This window comes from Oryctolagus cuniculus, chromosome 5, assembly GCF_964237555.1.
Source record: "Oryctolagus cuniculus chromosome 5, mOryCun1.1, whole genome shotgun sequence".
NCBI lineage: Eukaryota > Metazoa > Chordata > Mammalia > Lagomorpha > Leporidae > Oryctolagus > Oryctolagus cuniculus.
In genome coordinates this window covers 140,322,456-140,340,822 of record NC_091436.1, presented here as the reverse complement: position 1 = coordinate 140,340,822, position 18,367 = coordinate 140,322,456, and the positions used below count along the sequence as shown (strand labels likewise).

General features: G+C 45.7%; 1 protein-coding gene across 6 annotated transcripts; it reads left to right on the top strand.

Moving 5' to 3' along the window:
• The first annotated feature begins 1,961 nt into the window (after positions 1 to 1,961).
• TRIM40 (tripartite motif containing 40) lies at positions 1,962 to 17,191 on the top strand. 6 transcript variants are annotated; one of them, XM_070074827.1, is made up of 6 exons: positions 1,962 to 2,105; positions 2,626 to 3,234; positions 13,368 to 13,463; positions 14,125 to 14,343; positions 14,630 to 14,652; positions 14,848 to 17,188. In XM_070074827.1, exons 2-6 carry the CDS (start codon positions 2,890 to 2,892, stop codon positions 14,933 to 14,935), a joined length of 771 nt encoding a protein of 256 aa, XP_069930928.1. In that variant the 5' UTR covers positions 1,962 to 2,105; positions 2,626 to 2,889; the 3' UTR covers positions 14,936 to 17,188. The 6 variants fall into 6 exon arrangements, with proteins under 6 accessions (XP_069930928.1, XP_069930929.1, XP_069930926.1 ...); XM_070074828.1 differs by lacking the exon at positions 14,630 to 14,652 and having other exon boundaries at positions 14,209 to 14,343; positions 14,848 to 17,191; XM_070074825.1 differs by lacking the exon at positions 14,630 to 14,652 and having other exon boundaries at positions 14,848 to 17,189.
• The last annotated feature ends 1,176 nt before the right edge of the window (positions 17,192 to 18,367 follow it).

Below are 18,367 nucleotides of genomic sequence, written 5' to 3'. Positions count from 1 at the left end.
GCCCAAATGCTTGGACCCCTGCACCCGCATGGGAGACCCAAAAGATGCTCCTGGCTCCAGGCTTCAGACTGGCCCAGCTCCAGCTGTTGCAGCCATTTGGGGAGTGAACCATTGGATGGAAGATCTCTCCATGTGTCTCCTTCTCTCTCTGTAACCCTGCCTTTCAAATAAATAAATCTTTTTTTTAAAAAAAAAAGAATTGTGTTAATGCCATTGATTTGATATTTAGTTATAAATATTGCTTTGCTGAATCATGTCATGTAAATAACAATACACCCTTCTTTCCCCAGGTTATGATAATTGTCATGAATCCCTCACTCTGTGATTCTAACATCTCTGATTTCAAGAAAAAATAGTATATATGTGTATTCATATACTGTCTACCTTTGAAGTAAATATGTCAAAACATTTTCTAAAATTGTGAAACAAATTAAAAAAGAAAAGAAAAACTCACAGCACTTCTGACCTCAAGTGCATGGGGCTTTTTTCCCCTGCACTGATCAGAATTCTGGCTCTCTCACATCAGTTAAACTCCGTTCCAACTCTCACCACCGAGAGCACAGACTTCACAGGTTCAGTCTCACCAGACTGCCTGCCTCCCTACACGCAGGGGGTCCCCAGGCCACCACACTTCCAGTTGACTTGGCTAAACACTGGGCTTCCTGTAACTCCTCCTTAGGTTTGATATTTGCTAAAATGGCTCACAGAACTCAGGGAAACACTTTAAACACTTTATTTACTGTCACTGGTTTATTGTAAAGGACTCGCAAGAGCAGCCAGAAGCAGGAGTATACAGGATGAGGGCAAGGTCTGGAGGGGTCCCCATGTACCATGTTTTCCTCATATGTCACAGGCACCAACCTAAGAGATCTCCAACTCTCCATGTCCAGGGTTTTAATGGAGGTTCCATCATTCAGCTATAATTGATTAAATCATTGTTGGAAATTGACTCAGTCTCCTGGACCCCTCTCTCCTCCTTGGAGGCCAAGTACGAGGCTGAAAGGGCCAAGCTTCTGATCACAAGATGAGGTCTTTAGGCAGCCAGATCCCATCCTTCCAGAATCACCTCATTCGCCCAAACTCAGGTGTAGTCGGCCTTAGTATGATAACAGAAGGTATACCAAGGCGCCAATCACTCAGGATAACCATGGGGTTCTAGGAGGTATGTGCCAGGACCTGGGGATGCAGACCAAATATATCTTTATTGTATCACAATTTTACACAACCCCACAGCAAAGAATGGTAAAGGAGGATACTATGGAGTAATGTGTTCTTTCTTCTTTTCAATTTTTTAATGTTTATTTATTTATCTGAAAGCCAGAGCAGAGAGAGAGAGAGAGAAATCCTTCATCCAGTGGTTTATCCCCCAAATGGTTGCAACAGCCAGGGCTCAGCCAGGCCGAAGCCAGGGACCAGGATCCTCCTCCAGGTGTTCCATGGGGTGCAGGTGCCCAAGCACTTGAGCTGGCCTCTGCTGCCCTACCAGGCACATCAGCAGGGAGCTAAGTTGGTGGAGCCGGGACTCCAACTGGAGCCCACATGGGATGCCAGCATTGCAGGCAGCGGCCCTCAGGCCCTGACAAGCCTGAAATGGCACCCTTGTTAGCAATATCCCCTGAGGGCTCCCCCGATATCAATGCCAAGACCAGCCTGCCTGGAGGGAGACTGGAGGACAGCGCAGGGTGGTGTGGGGGGCAGTTGGTTTCCCTGCATCGTGAACAGGTGCCATGGTCCTGTGATAGTCAGATCCCAAGGCTCCACAAGCTGGGGATCAGAGTCCCTGTTCTGAGTGGACTCTCACCTCCTGCCACACTTATATCGAAATTGCCCAAACTTTTCTCTTCCCCATGAGCAAACAAGCCACACCCTGCACCTGCCAAAGTCCATCTCACCTTCTGTTCATCCTAAGTCAGGAAGAGTTTCATTTTCTTGGCACGTCAGAGTTTCTAGGAACGGTGAGTCTCTCTCCTCCTCTCCTGCAGTTTTACTGACACATGAGTATATATAATTACCATGATTTAAAAGAGAGCAATTCACCTGCTTAATGTTCCCCCGGGGTCTGGAGCCCGTGAAAATGAGCTGAACTTGCAGCAGGAGAAATTGAGGTATGCTACTGAGAGCTCTCAGGGAGGGGGACTATGCAAGGGGTGCAGCATGAGGGAACGGGTGTGGAGGCCCAGAGTTGAGGGAAGTGGGGTGGGGGGGCACTTCCTCCTTTGGGTCAACCTTACAGGTGGTGTGAAAGGAAGAACCAGGTGGCTACAAACATTCCACAGGTCTCTGTTCTCCTGGTTCACCCTGGAAGGGCTGCTGGCTGGGAGAACGACCCACTGACAGGGATGCTGCTGAGGTTGTAATTGATAGAAGCTTAGCCACCAAGGGTGACAGGGTGAGAGACAGCAGTCCAAACACCTGCCAAGCTCTTCTCGATGATGGCAAATCAGAGAAGACTGGCAACTCATGGGTTTATGATGGCCTGGCTTCTTGGACCATGGTCTTTTCATTTTGAGCTATAAAAGTATTCACAGAAAGTTCTCAAGAGGGCAACAGAATTGGTTTTTGAATCACCTGCTTCCTCCAGGTGGATGAAAAATAACGAATGATTTCATGTTTCGCAAACACAAGGAAACCAGAGTGTGCCTGCTAAAGCTGATGTGATATTCCTGAAACTCAAGAGAGTTCTGGTGTGTGCCATCCACACTAGAACTCCCCTGTCGGAAAGTGAGCAGTTCCCGGAAGCTGAGAACGGAGTTCTGTCCTCTAGGCCAGTCCAGGGCTGTCTCATTCTGGTGAGACCCTCATGTCTGGGACCATCGAGTGCAGCAGGGCTTGAGACAACCCCGTGAGGGAGGAAGGCCCAGACAGGAGACTGTGGGTGCAGTGGGGGCCATGCTCCCTTGGAGGGACCCCAGCCACGACGAGGGCATCTGCCCCATCTGCCAGGAGCATCTGAAGGAGGCCACGAGCACCGAGTGTGGACACCTCTTCTGTCGAGGGTGCCTGACCCAGCACGTGCAGAAGGCCTTGGCCTCTGATGTGCTCTGCTGCCCCTTGTGCCGGAAGCCCTGTCCCGAGTGCATCCTGGGGATAGGCTTGGTCTGCGTCAGCCACCAGAAGAGGGCGAGCAGTTTCTGTGAGGAGAGCAGATGTCTTCTGTGTCCGCAGTGCCTGGAGTCCCCTGAACACAAGTCTCATTCGGAGCTCACCATTGAAAATGCTATCAGCCACTACAAGGTACAGCTGAGTCACCTCAGCCATCCCCCTGCCACCAGCTCTCTGAGTTACTCCTTCCTACCCCTGGCACCCCATGGAGGCTTAGCAATGGACACCTTTCCTTATTTCTTCTGTTTCCTCCTGTTTTGGACCCTTGCCGTTGCTCTCCTGGGTGTATTTGCAACTGAGTTAATATTTCTATGCATTAGCATGAGTCTGTATAAAAGTGGAGACTGTCACTGTGATGTCAGAGACCCAGAAAGCATGAGCAAATGAGTAACAGCAAAGAGTGTTCTGGATTCTTTTCAACAACTAGGTAGTATTCAATTCCCTGGGTGTGCCATAACTGGGCAGACATTTGGTCACTTCCAAGTTACTGTTTTGTTTTGATATTACACAGCATGCTGCCCTGAGTATCCTTCAACATTCAAGAGGACTTAAAATGTTCAGGAAAATTTTGTACTCTATCATAAATTCCATTTTTCACAAACTTTTGGAGCATGTGTATATATTTTGGAGTATTTAGAATACCTAAGATAAATTTTGGTGAAAGTAGAAGGAAGAAATCTAACTATATTTTCCAAATTATGGTCAATTTGTCCTCTCACAATTTATTGAATATCTCATATAATCCCACTGATATGCATACCAACTTCATAATATGCAGATACATGTACTTACTTGCATATTTTCTTAATTTGCTATTCTGTTTTGTTCTTCTATTTATTCCTCCTTGTGTGTCAAAACATATCAAATATTGTATCTTTAGCAGTATGTTTTAATATCAGGCAGTTCTTAAACTGCATTTTTCAGAATTTTTGTGAATGCTCACATATATTTATTTAACTCAATAGTTTTAGATCATTTTATCAACATTTCCCTCCATTCCAACCCAAATGGTATTTAACTGAACAGAAGATTAACAACATTCTCACCATAGTATCTTCCTATCCAGTAGTGAAGGTTGAATTTCCAAAGTCTTTTAGAATTTGACTTTTGGAGAACATTGTTATCATATAGGATGAGAAAGAGTGGAGTCCAGATTAGGGGTGACTATGGAAAGGTGAAGAAATGATTCTGAAAGCGAAAGAGGCAAAGTTCTCTTCAGTTCTGTACCCTCTGGGTGCAGCATCCACAGGAGAGAGGGGAGGGACTTCCTACCTGCTGACGAGCCTGGCATGAGATGATGAAGCCTATTCAGCTCTGTACTTTGTACAGGATGTCATGCTAGGTATTGTGGGAAGTTCAAGCATGGTTCATAATCTTTCTTCCAAAGTCTACCTTTAATAATGACAGGAAACTTAAAACAATGACAATATTTGTTCATTTAAGAGAAATGGATTGGATGTTAGTGTAGCAGTTAAGATGCTCATTAGGATGCCCACGTCTCACATCTGAGTGCCTGGAATCAAATCCAATGTAGACCCTGGGAGGCAGCAGTGACATCAAGTGACTGGATTCCTGTCACACGTGTGGGAGGCCTGCATTATTAAATTGCTGGCTTCCTCATCAGTCCCTGGTCCAGCCTTGGTCATTGTAGGCATTTTGGGAGTAAACTAGCAGACCGGTGCTCCCCCTCCTTAAACAAATAAAAATTAAAAAGAAAAAGAAAAATGTACCAAGGAATCAGTGATGAACAAATAAAACGCCATCTCTGTTGCTAAGAATTTTCAGTTTAGCAAGGGAGACAGACAAATAAGAAAGCAGATGAACTACAAGTGTTTCATGAGGTGGGAAGAAAACAAACAAGGTTCTGAGATGGAGAGTGATGAATGACTCTTTTTATTTTTATTTATTTATTTTCATTCCACTTGAAAGATAGAGGCAGAGATGGAAACTTATCTGCTGGCTCATTCTCCAAATGCCAGAGGTCAGCCAAGCTGAAACCAAAATCCTGGAAGTCAGTCTAGATCTCTCATGTGGAGTGCAGGGATCCAAGTGCTTGAGCCATCACCTGTTGCCTGAAAGGGTCTGCAGTAGCAGGAAGCAGGATGGGAAGTGGAGTATCTGGCACTCCGATAGGGCATGCAGGCATCCCAAATGTCATCTTAACTACTATGCCAAAAGTCCTCCCCAAGGATGACCTGTGTTAGTGTGGTCTGAGAGAGCCTCACTGAGGAGGTGACATCAAAGCTGAGACTCAGAAGGAAAGAACTGGATCAGTACAAAGACAGCGATGGGGAACACACAGAGACATTCAAGTCTGGAAGATATGTTATATTTGAAGAATTTATCATTAGAATTTGAATTGACAAAGATTTGCTGATTTATTAGAAGTTGTGAATTAATGAGAAGAATGAAAAGTGACCTTATATTTTTCTGGATAAGAAACTAGATGGGTGATCTGAAAGATTAGAACTGGGGAGAACAGATTTGAATTAAACATCAATAGTTTCATTAAGGACAAGTTGACTTCAACAAGCTGAAGCACATCAAAATAGGATCTTAAATATCTAGTTGGACAGCAACTCCAGATCTCCAAAGAGAGTCTGGGGTAGTATTTCCAGCACCTTGGACAGGGGGGCCAGCATAACAATGACTTAAATCCAAAGGAGTTAATGCATTTTCCCCAGGAGAGTCTAGAAAGAAGTTCTAAGGGAAGTTTTGGGAAAAGCCATTGTTTGAGTATAGGGCAGAGGGGCACCCAGCAAAGGAGACTTAAGATGAGCCACTTGGGGACAATGTTGTAGCACAGTGGGTAAGCTGCCACCTGCAACACTGGCATCTCATATCAGAGTGTGGGTTAGAGACCAGCTACTCCAGACTTCCAATTCAGTTCCCTGCTAATGTGTCTGGGAAAGCAGCAGAGGATGGGCCATGTACTTGGGCATCTGCCACCTGAGTGGGAGACCCAGATGGAGCACTGGACTCCTCTCCTGGCTTCAGTCTGGACCATCCCTGGCCATTGCAACCATTTGGTGAATGAACCAGCAGATGGAAGTCTCTCTCTCTCTTTCCCTCTCCCTCCCTCCCCTTGCCAGCTCTCTCTCCCCCTTTCAGATAAATAAATATTAAAACAAGCAAAAATAAAAGACAAGTCATGAGAGAGGCAGGAGAAAAACAAGGGGACTGATGTCCCAGATGCTGAGAAGAGTGTGGGAAGAAGTGACCATAGATTGCACTGAGATCTGAGCAGCTGTAGGTGGTAGAGAAGCAAACATTGCCTGAAAGAGGAACATATTTCTGAAAAGGAGATTATAATGGTGGACCCTGTGTATACTTGTAGATGTTGCTAGCATGGTTTTGAAGTTTACTTTTCTTAGGAATTTTCACCATGTCTATTTATTTAAATTAGATTTTGTAGATTAAATAGTGTAAATTGTGTCCTTTTCAAAGGAATTATACAATCGCTCCCCAGGCTCCAGAAAGACTAAACAATTTGTGATGCTACAAACTCTTATTTGTATACCTGTTTCCCTACCACCCCACCAGTGTTGTCTGTTGCTTTGAGGTATCTTGCTGGTTTAGTATAATAGTTGTTTCACTTTATTATGAAAGCCGGTGGCAAAATTTTTCTCCATAAAGACTCATTATCTCTATTTTCCTTAGTATCATGGCATAAATTCTACATAATTATCCACAGTAGTTAATATTTTATATACTGAGCCATATTAGTGACTTTTAAAGATTTATTTATTTATTTGAAAGTCAAAGTTACACACAGAGAGAGAAGGAAAGGCAGAGAGAGAGAGAGGCCTTCCATCCTCTGGTTCACTCCCCAATTGGCCGCAATGGCCGGAGCAGAGCCAATATGAAGCCAGCAGTCTGGAGTTTCTTCCGGGTCTCCCATGTGGGTGCAGGAACCCAAGCACTTGAGCCATCTTCTACTGCTTTCCTAGGCCATAGCAGAGAGCTAGATCAGAAGTGGAGCAGCCAGGACTTGAAACGGTGCCCAGATGAAATGCCGGCACTGCAGGCAGCAGCTTTACCTGCTACACCACAGCGCCGGCCCCTCCCCCATATTAGTGATGTTTTATCTGTGTTTTTTTTTTTTTTATTATTCTCTTATTTCTTTTCCTTTTAGTTACATGTCTAAGGAAAAAATGAGAAGTTTATATTTAAATCGGTGCTATTCATTTTAACCATCTAAGCTCCATTTAAAGATATTCAGAAATTCGTCTAATACGATCATGCTGTTGTGTTTTTTATTTGTATTTATTTATTTTCATTTGATTGGAAGGCAGGGAGACAGAGACAGAGATATCTTTGATCTGCTGGTTCATTCCCCAAACTCCTGCAACAGCCAAGCCCAGAGAGCAATCTGGGACTCCCATGTGGTGGCAGGGACCCAAGCACCTGAATCATCATCTGCTGCCTCCAAAGGTGCATTCGGAGGAACCTGCATTGAAAGCAGAGCCAGGACTGAAACCCTGTCTATGATATGGGGTGCGGGAATCCTAAAGCAGGGTCTTAAGTACTGTGCCAAATATCGACTCATATTTATTTATTTATTTATTTTTTTAACAGGCAGAGTGGACAGTGAGAGAGAGAGACAGAGAGAAAGGTCTTCCTTTGCCGTTGGTTCACCCTCCAATGGCCGCCGCGGCCGGCGCGCTGCGGCCGGCGCACCGCGCTGATCCGATGGCAGGAGCCAGGTGCTTCTCCTGGTCTCCCATGGGGTGCAGGGCCCAAGCACTTGGGCCATCCTCCACTGCACTCCCTGGCCACAGCAGAGAGCTGGCCTGGAAGGGGGGCAACCGGGACAGAATCCGGTGCCCCGACCGGGACTAGAACCTGGTGTGCTGGCGTTGCAAGGAGGATTAGCCTAGTGAGCCGCGGCGCTGGCCAACTCCTATTTATCTTTAAAGATTTATTAATCCTAAGCTTATGTGGAATTTAATATACTCTGTTATGTTAAGGATGAGTCCATGTTGATTTTTGTTTATTGTCATGTCCAGTGGTTTCCAAACATTTCTGTAAGAACAAGCCCTTTCTAATTTATGTGCTGTTTCCAATTTGTCATAAATTAAATTCTTATAATAGTTGAATTTGCTTTACTCTTGTCCATTGGTCATTTTCTCTGTTCTAACATTACTGTATGCTTGCTGCTTTACGGCTTATATTTAAATCTAGCAGCATCTTCAGCAATGAATAACCGTTTGCAACCTGATGAGCTTGTCAACTGTCCTTTCAGACCCAAGCTTTTGCACAACTGTTTCTGACTTTTACAGAGCATTTCCTAAGATTTTAGTGGTTGTCACATTAAATTTGTTGATTGCTTTAAAAATCATGATTTTGGGGGATTTATTTCATTTTCTCAGTTGTAGTTTGTGTTTCTGAATCAGATATTGAATTGTTTTTGCTTAAATCTCAAGTGCCCTGGTTCTGTGGAGGGTAGCTATGTATTTTATAATATTTGACACTTGGTATCTGTAGACTCGAGAATCTTGTTTAACTTCATTATTTACTCACATATTCTTTAAATTAATTTCCTGGCATTTTCTAGTCATGATCATGCAGGTGACATCATACTTATCCATATTTTGGAAATTGTTCTGTAAGGAGTATGCATTTTAAGAGTCTTTTTAAAAAAGCTACTATATCAGAGAAAGATACTTTTTGTCTGTTAACTACTTTTTTATACATTTTGTTAACAAATTGAGAAAGAATTTCAATGTTATTATAGGTTCTCACATTTCATCACTACTTAATGTCCTTTCCTTGTCAAAATAAGTTTTTTACTATGAAACCACATTTTACCTAATATCTAATAGGATCACAAAATTTTAAAGTATTTATTAAGCAAGGCAATGTCTTAGACAATAATCTATATTTTAATTTGAATATTTTTGGTAGATAAAAGTTTGCAGAATTTTGTTTTGTTGATTCTAATGAGTGTCTTATTCACATTATATGCATCCAAAATATTATTTTAATGTAAAAATTAGTGAATAAGTATTATTTTTAAAAAAGATTTATTTTATTTATTTGAAAGACAGTTACAGAGAGAGGTGGAAACAGGGAGAGGGAAAGAGGTCTTTCATCCACTGGTTCACTCCCCAAATGGCCGCAATGCCTGGAGCTGGGCAGATCCGAAGGTAGAAGCCAGGAGCTCCAACCCGCATCCATATGGGATGTCGGCACTGCAGGCAGAGGCTTTAACCCACTATGCCACAGCGCTGGCCCCATGAATAAGTATTCTTTAAAACCAGAAGACTTGACTTTACTCATTTAAATACTCTAAGTGGTACGTCTGCAGTATCTTCGATCATGTCATGTGTGTATCTTTATACCTGCTGTTTTTGCTTTCTTTTTTCCTTTACAGGGCTTGTAGTTGAGTTTAAGCCCTTTATCAAATTTTAAACTGCCAGAAGATAAGACTGTGGCTTTTGGAACTGGACTTTCAGAAGCCATTCAATTTTGACAGGAAGAAAAAGAGAGCATTCTTGGCTGGGGAAGGAGAGGAAAAGCCCAGAGGAGGGCAGTGCTGGAGGGTGTGTCCAAGGAGCCCTCCTCATTCCTGTTTGCTGGAGTGGGAGGCCTGGGGAAGAGAGCACTGGAAATGCCCACTAGAGAGCCTTGGAAGCTGGGTAGAGCTTGGGCTTATCATTGCTGATGAGAAGCCATTGAGAAGGGAAGAGCCACGCAGATAAAAGATGAAATAGAACAGATTTCACATGGAGAATCCAGTGGTGGACCCAGCAGTCAGAGGGCAGTGGACTGCAGAAACAGAAGATGGGGTTGATGTCCCTGTATTGATTTTGAGCTGCCAACAGGACAGTAGGAGATATTCAGCTCCCAGTTGGAAACACAGGACTGACTGTTAGGGAACAGAGTTGGTCTTGGAATGACAAGATCTGAAATCCTCAGATCAGGAAGCTAAGGGCATTGTTTGAGATAGGAAAGGGTTCAGGGAGAAGCCTCCGAGAAAGACTTCTTCTAAGGGAAGAAATGGAGAAGCAAAGAAGCACCAGGGGAGGCCTGGGGTCCAGGAAGCCTGAGGTGGGGAGGGACAGGAGCAGGGAATTACAGGGACTAAGAGGAGACCCGAGGAGCCCCCTCACTGGAACCACAACTGACCCCGAAAGAAGAGGTTTCTAAAGAGCGACAAGGAGTGAGGCAGTGAAGGGTGGTGCGGGAGGATGCGACCCACAGGTGCAGGGAGAGGGCAGAGGCCGGCAAGGAGCTGACCAGTTTGTGCTATAGGAGACCTGAACTTCTGCATTCTCACAAACAATTCCAAGGCCCAACCAGTGGGACTCTGAGTGACGTCACAGTGCCCGGTGAGTGCTCCTGCTCCGTCTAGGAGCATCTGACCCCATCTGCCGGGAAATGCCTGCAGGAGCACCCAACAACGTGACACGCCTTAATGACTTTGTGGTGATGTCACTCTGCAACCCTTACCCAAGCTCTGTCGCCAGGTGCCTTCTCTGACCTCTCTCCCACGGTCCCTGGACCCAGATTCTACCTGCTGACTCCTACCCGCACGTCGCCAGTGATGTGGGGTCTCTTTAACCAGAACACTCCTTCCGAGTGTCTATAAAAGGAAAGAAGGCTAAACCACTCATCATTAAACACACACACACACACACACACACACACACAGAGTTACTACCTACGACAAGGTCTACACCCTGCACCCATTTTTTTTTTTTCACTTGAGGTAGAAAAGATTTAGTCAATGAAAGACATACCCTTGAGTTAAAGGTGTGTTTCTGTCTTTAGCTCACAACTCCCTGTCTTGTTTTGTTTGTTTCACATTTGATCCCCAATTCTCCCAGCCCCATGAGCAACCACTTAAGGCATTTGTTGTCTCTTTATTTGTAGCCGATGTAGCAAAACACATATTGCTGTGCTGACCGACTCTTGAAGATGGTTCTACCTTCCTAACAGTGGTTTGTCTCGGGATTTTTCGGCTTCACAATGGCATGAAAGTGACACACATTCAGTAACGACCCTACTTTGAATTCCAATCTTTTCCAGCACATGTCTGCCAGAGCCTGCTCTGGGCCCTGGCCCCACCCTACCCTACCCCACACACAGTGGACATTACCCAGGTGTCTAGTGTTTATTAATCTGATGGCTGTGGGACAGTATGTCATTGATGTGTTAATTTCCGCCTCTCTAATTACTGATGAATTTGGGCACTGACTGTAGCTTTTTGTACTCCCATCTTCTGTGAATTAACTGTTCATAGTCTTTGTACAGTTTTCTGTTGAGTTCTTGTCTTATTGTTGATGTGTAGGTTTTACTCTATTCTACAAATAAGTCTCTTATTGGTTTTAGACATTCAAGTATCTCTTAATCTGTCAATTTTATTCTGTTAATTTTGTGCATGGTGCTGGCATCAAACAGAAATATTTAATTTTGATTTGATTAATTTTTCATATAATGATTTGAGCTTTGGGAATTAATTTAAGACATTTTTCTCTATGCCCAGGTCACAAATTTATTCTTTAACATTATTTTCTAAGGGGGTGGCACTGAGGCATAGTGGCACTGAGAGTTCAAGTTCTGGTTGCCCCACTTCTGATCCAGCTCTCTGATATGGCCTGGGAAAGCAGCAGAAGATGGCTCAAGTCCTTGGACCCCTGCACCCTCGTGGAAGAAGCTCTGGTCCTGGCTTCGGATCTGCCCAGCTCCAGCCATTGCAGCCGTTTGGGGAGTGAACTAGTGGATGGAAGATCTCTCTCTCTCTCTCTCTCTCTCTCTTTCTTTCTGCCTCTGCCTCTATGTAACTCTACCTTTCAAATAAATAAACAAATCTTTTTAAAAAATCATTATTTTCTACTAATATTATAATTTGCCTTTCACGCTTTAATCTTTTTTTAAAATCTTTTTAAAAAGATTTATTTATTTACTTTAAATGCAGAGAGAGAGAGAGAGATCTTTCATCCACTGGTTCACTTCTCAAATGGCCACGACGGCTAGGGTTGGGTGAGACTGAAGCCAGGAGCCTCTTTCAGGTCTTCCATGTGGGTGCAGGGGCCCAAGGACTTGGGACATTTTCCATTGCTTTCCCAGGCACACTGGCAGGGAGCTAGATTGGAAGTAGAGTAGCCAGGATCTGAACCAGCGCCCATACGGGATGCAGGCACTGCAAGTGGCAGCCTAACCTACTATGCACAGTATCAGCCCCCACACTTCAGTGTTTAATCCATCTGGAGGCTAGCTTCACGTGTGGTTCTAGGCAGGAATCTGGTTTTATTTCTGTATTACTGGGATTTGTTTTCCCACAACCATCTTCTATAGGTTCTGTTCCTTGTCCTGCTGATCTAGGTACAACTTTTCCCTTTTAAATCCCCTTCATAGACATGGGTCCCTCTCTGAGCTATTTTCTCTTTCATTTTCTATTTGTTTCTTATTTCACCAGCAATATATTTATTACTATGGCTTTGAGTGCTCCTTTTTATCTGATAGGGCAAGTACACTTTGTAACTAATCAAACAAGGAAATAGAACAAGGTTGTTGGCAACTCCCCTTGCTTTCTTCACTTGGATTCAGTACAGTCCTGTGCAGTTAGCAGTACTAGCTTTGCTCATTTCAGCTTCTCTCACAAGTTATTAAAGTCCTTGGGCCCCTGCACCAGCATGGGAGACCCGGATGAAGTTTCTGGCTCCTGGCTTTGGCCTGGCCCAGCCCCAGCTGTTGTGGCCATTGGGGGAGTGAACCAGATGAAAGATCTCTCTCTCTCTACATCTCTCTCCCTCTCTCTCTCTGTAACTTTGTCTTTCAAATGAATAAAATAAATCTTAAAAAAGACATGAAGGCAAATTATTTTAGAAACAAATCATTCATCATATCTATAACTTCAGGGATATAGTTATCCATGGATTTAAGATTATGTATAAGGTATGTATCTTATAAATATAAATACATATGTATATATTTCACTAATGTGAAATAGTAATAAAGACCAGAAGATTGCATAGGACTTTTATATATTGAGAGAAACACACCTTGAACTCAAGTAGAACTGCTTCTAATACTGTTATTACTATATAGTTCTCACAGGCTTTTTCAAAAATTACCCATTAATTTTCCCCATCATCATCTATTAGACAAACTCTCAAATGCCTCGCCCAAGCACGGTGGGTAAGCAGATTCGTACATTAGCCTCACCCTAGCTCGGGTCCTTCACCACATTCCAGTGAGTGCTTCCTGGCAGGTGCCACCCACACCCCCGTCTGACAAGCAGGTGTCTGTCTCCTCAGGAACGACTCAGCCGCCGCAGCCGGAAGCTCAGAAAGGACATTGCAGAACTTCAGGGGCTCAAGGCTCAGGAGGAGGAGAAGCTGCAGGCTCTGCAGGTGGGCTGCCCAGAGTCCTGGGGAGGCTGCCCTGTGGTGTCCTCAGAGGCCCTCACTTCCCAATCTAGACACCCAGCTGTCCTGGAGCAGCCAGAGCTGGGAGGAAGATCAAAGAGGCTGAGAACCTGGGTGCTGGACTTGGCGTCAGGGTTTGCATGCTGAGCCACCTGGGGAGAGTTAAATCCTTTGATCATCATGACTTACATGTTAAACGAAAACCAATCCTGCTCTCCCTGGCTCACCGAAAGGATCAAAGGAAACAAGTGTCTCATCAACTGAAAATCACCTCAAGCCATTTCTGTCTCTATCTTAATTCCTCTTACTATTCAGGTGTGGAGTCTCTCCTTACCTTATGAACTGAACAGGGCTGAAAGCAGGCAGTAAAAGGATATAGCTGTGTGTGTGTGTGTGTGTGTGTGTGTGTGTGTGTTCCCACCATGGTTGGCATTGGCGGCTGTTCCCAACAGTGTGAAGTGTGAAGGGGAGGTGGTCCTGCCTTTCTCAGGAGCACACACATCTGTCTCTGCAGGAACTGTGACATGCAGAGACAAAGCCATGAGGACTGAGAGGTCAGCATTTCCACTCAGATACGCAGAGAGGCCATGAAGGGTTGGAGGGGGCCACCTGATATTCTTAGGCAGCCCATTTTCTGTAATTCCAGGTAGACTGTGGGAACCATTGGCTGGAGACTGAGCTGGGGAGCCAGTGCCAAGCCCAGGGACAGCTTGATGCCCTGTCTCAGCAGCAGCTGGACCAGCTGGAGGACACGCCAGCAGAGGTGGCCAGAATCCTCAACCTCTCCAGAGCAATCATGCAGCTCAGCAGCCTGGTCACTGACTTGGAGAGGACTGTCAAGGAGTTAGATGCCAACACGCTGAAGGTGCATCCCAAAGCATCTCTCCAAACTGGGATTCTCTCCCATTGCCAGCAGCCTACCTGCTGCACCCCTCTAGGAAATGTAGGAGGGAGAGGCTCATGTGACATGTGGTGGGATTGGCTTCTCCAAGACCACATGATACCACTGCAGCAAAGTGGGGTGCAGAAGAGGGGGTGCTATCTCTTCCAGTTTTGAAGATGGCACTTAGAGTGGCCTCCACAAGGTGGGAAGGGAATTTGGATGTGAGAGGAGCCTGATTGTGATTCTGTCTCTTTCTCTCTTTTCCTAGAATGCCATTGACTTGTTGGACAGGTACGAGCTGTCACATCTTCTTCTCACATTGTGCACACACACAAAGCCACACAACAAGACACGTGCATGGGTTCCATCAAGGTCAAGGACATCCACTGCTCCATTAACCTCTCCACCTCCACCTACATGGCCAGAGGAAGATCCAACAGGATATGAGGTTATGTATGAATTTACACAGCATTTCTTTGTTTCCAGGAGTGCTCCACAGAAATTAGAGGCTATTCATCCCATGCTGGAGAAAAGGGTCAGCAAATCATCCCTGGAGCCATTCTCAGAGTTCTGACCTGTCTGTCCCTGAGCCACCTCAGAACAACGCCGGCATACTCTTCAACCATCCTCCAACTTGCCCAGGCTCTCATTACGTTACACAGTACTGCTTAAGGCCTGTCATGTCCTCAGCATCCCCAAAGCCGTGCCCTGGTGCCTGACCCTCTGACATTTAGCTGTGGTCTCCTTCCTGAGCTGGGCTCCTGCTTGTGGCTCTCACCACAGAGTCCAGGACTCATGATCTCTGGGACCATTGGCCCGTGGACTGATGGCAGTGACCACTACAAGATCACACTAAAACAGCAACACCCAGGCATCTGAATGGCCAGGGCTCACCCGTGGTGGTGCTGCCTCAGCACATGGCTCCCAGCAGGTCAGTTCCTTCCGAGCTCTAGGGGCACCTGTTGTCTGTACCACCCGACCAGCAGGCATTCATTCATGCTTGATTTGTCAGACGATGCTAGGGTGACCCTCACGCTCCTCTGCTCTCAGTGTTCACACCCTTGTGTGACCTCTCCCCCTCTGAATGTGAGTGGGAACTATGACCTGTTTCCCATCAATGGGATACGGCAAAGGTGAGGGAGCATCACTGCAGTGGCTAAATTGCATGGTGTAGGACTCCCCCTCAGCAGCAGACTCACCGTAGAGATGCGCTTGCTGGCTTGCAGAAGTAACTGGTCTCAAGGCAAAGACCTGCGGGCAGCCTTGAGGAACCAAGATCAGCCTCCACTCTCTAGCCAACAAGGAAGCAGGGGCATCTGTCTGACAGTTGCAAAAAATATTAATGTACCAGCAACCTGAATGAGCTTGGGCCAGGACTCTCCCAGTTGAGCCTCCAGATGAGAACGCAATCCAGCCAACACTCTGATCATAGCTGTATCAGACCCCAGGGAGAGAACCCAGCTAAGCTGTGCCCAAATCCCTGACCCACAGAAACTACAAGAAATAGACATGGGCTGTTTTCAGGCGATTTGTGGTTGTTTTTATGGACTAATGGATACCACTACAAATATACATTAATTATTTGTGCATATATCTCAAGTCTTTGGGTAAATAAGGGCGGTACTCTGTGCTTCCAGTGTCTGGGACAGTGCCTCATAGAGGGTGTCAACAAATTTTAAATAGATGCACAGATGAATTAATAGAACACATAAGGGCCCTTATTGATCTTCCATGTTTAAAGGGGCCATCAGTGGCTTTTTAACTAATATATATTGAGCCCTTCCTGAGATAGTCAGCACCATACCAGACACTGAGGGACAAAGAGTAAAACATGGCCACAAAGAGATGCTGCATTGTGGTACAAAGAGGGAAAATCAGGAGTGAGACCCAGCTCTGACACTTAATTCCTCTGTAACCTTGGATAAGCCTCTTTAAGCCTTTAAAATAAGAGCAGTGGTACTTGTAGCCTGGGATTGTTCTATGAATTCAGTGTTATGCATTCTCAGTGTTTGCAGCGGCGCCCAACACACCAAAAATATTCAAATGTATTACTTGTGCCTTTTTTGAATAAAAATTCCACTTTCCCATCCAAGAACTCATTTTCTAGCATGGGACCAAGAGAGACACAGAGGGAATAATAAGAGAGTACGTGACTGGGCTAACCCGCCACAGATGCTAAATGCAAGTGAGGCTGGAAAAATCAGGGGAAGTTTTGTGGGGAAGTTGGAGGATGGACAGGTGGGAGAGACAGGTGAGAGCTGCGGCCAGGGTGACCACATGAATGAAAGCATGGAGGTAGGAAAAAGCCATAGCATGTTTGCAGTCTGTGTGACGAAACCGACGTGGTTAATCTGGAATGTTCTGGAAAAGGGACAATCAGAAGCAGCCTGGATGGATGACCCCAAGACACGGGGAACCATCAATGGTTTTTGAGTCAGGAATGAAGGGGCAATGTGGTGTTTAAGAAAAACTAGTCAGAATCCTTTGTGCAACACGGACAAGGGCAGGGAGCTGGGGGTTGCAGTGAGAGGGGAGAGAGAGACTCATGTTGGTGTTCAGGGAAGAAAGGGTGGGACTGGTGTTGTGGCATGAGGAAAGCTGCCACCTGCAATGCCAGCATCCCATATGGGCTCCAGTTCGAGTCCCAGCTGCTCCACTTCTGATCTAGCTCCCTGTTAATGTGTCTGGGAAAGCAACAGAGGATGGCCCAAGTGCTTGGGCCACTGCACCCATGTGGGAGACCTGGAAGAGGCTCCTGGCTTCATCCTGGCCCGGCAGCAAACATCACAGCCGTTTGGGGAGTGAACCAGTGGATGGAAGACCCCTCTCCCTCTCCCTCTCCCTCTCCCTCTCCCTCTCCCTCTCCCTCTCCCTCTCCCTCTCCCTCTCCCTCTCCCTCTCCCTCCCCCTCCCCCTCCCCCTCCCCCTCCCCCTCCCCCTCCCCCTCCCCCTCTCCGTGTGTGTGTGTGTGTGTGTGTGTGTGTGTGTCCAGACATTAGCCAAGGAAAGAACAGCCCTGACGGTGACGGCTAACAGTTTCTACATCCCTGATGGGGTTAATACCACACAGAGACCTTGTTGAGAAGTTTCCTACAAGGAATGGAAGGAGACTGATGAGCCTCCAGGGTGTCCCTCTCCTGGAGAGAAGTCAGTGACATCGCTGCTGCCTACCAGGCCCTCTGCCTCTTCAGCCATGACCACAGATGGCTGGGCCAGGAGTGGGCATCTGACCAGTAGATGCTGGCCAATGGGTTTATGGGGTAGCCTGTGAAGAAAGATCTTATCAAAAAGGGACAATGATAATTCACTGAAGCCATAGGGCTCTCTTGGAAATTAAAAAGGCATCTGTGATGACCGTGTCATTAGTTAGCAGGGTAGAAGCGGCAGAGATGGCCAGAGCTGCCCACAGGGTCAGGTGTCCGTGCTCCATGTTGCCGTCTGGCCACAGCGCAGTCTAGTTTCTGTGCTGCCTTGCAGGGCAAACCCCTCCTGCCAGCTGCTGGCATAGGACCTACTCTGGCACAATGGTCGTGAGCGCAGGCATGGGAACTCCCAGCACTTGCTCCACTGATCACAAGTGGCCAATTTAGGACCTGTGGGTGGATCTCCCATGTCTCAGCGCTCTTCTGTATAAAATGGGGATCTTGATAATGGCACTGACCTCATAGTATTGTTCTGAGAATAAAATGAGCTAATATATATAAAATATTTATTATGGTTTTTGGCCAAGATGAGCTCCATGTGTGCATGTCATTGTTACCAGCATTTTTCAATTCTCTAGCTCTTCTTACGGGAACTGATGGTTACCCCCAGTACCCCTACCTGACTTCCCATGAGGCCTGGCTCATGGCGGAATATCACATTTTTTTTTCTGTCTACTCTTAAAATAAACTTTTTATCATTTGAACTAATGCGAGTGTCCCTCGTTTCTTTGAAAGAGAAAGCTTACTACATGTAAACTGGGAAAAAAATCAGGTGTAAAGTTGTGGGTGTTCCAGCAAGTGTG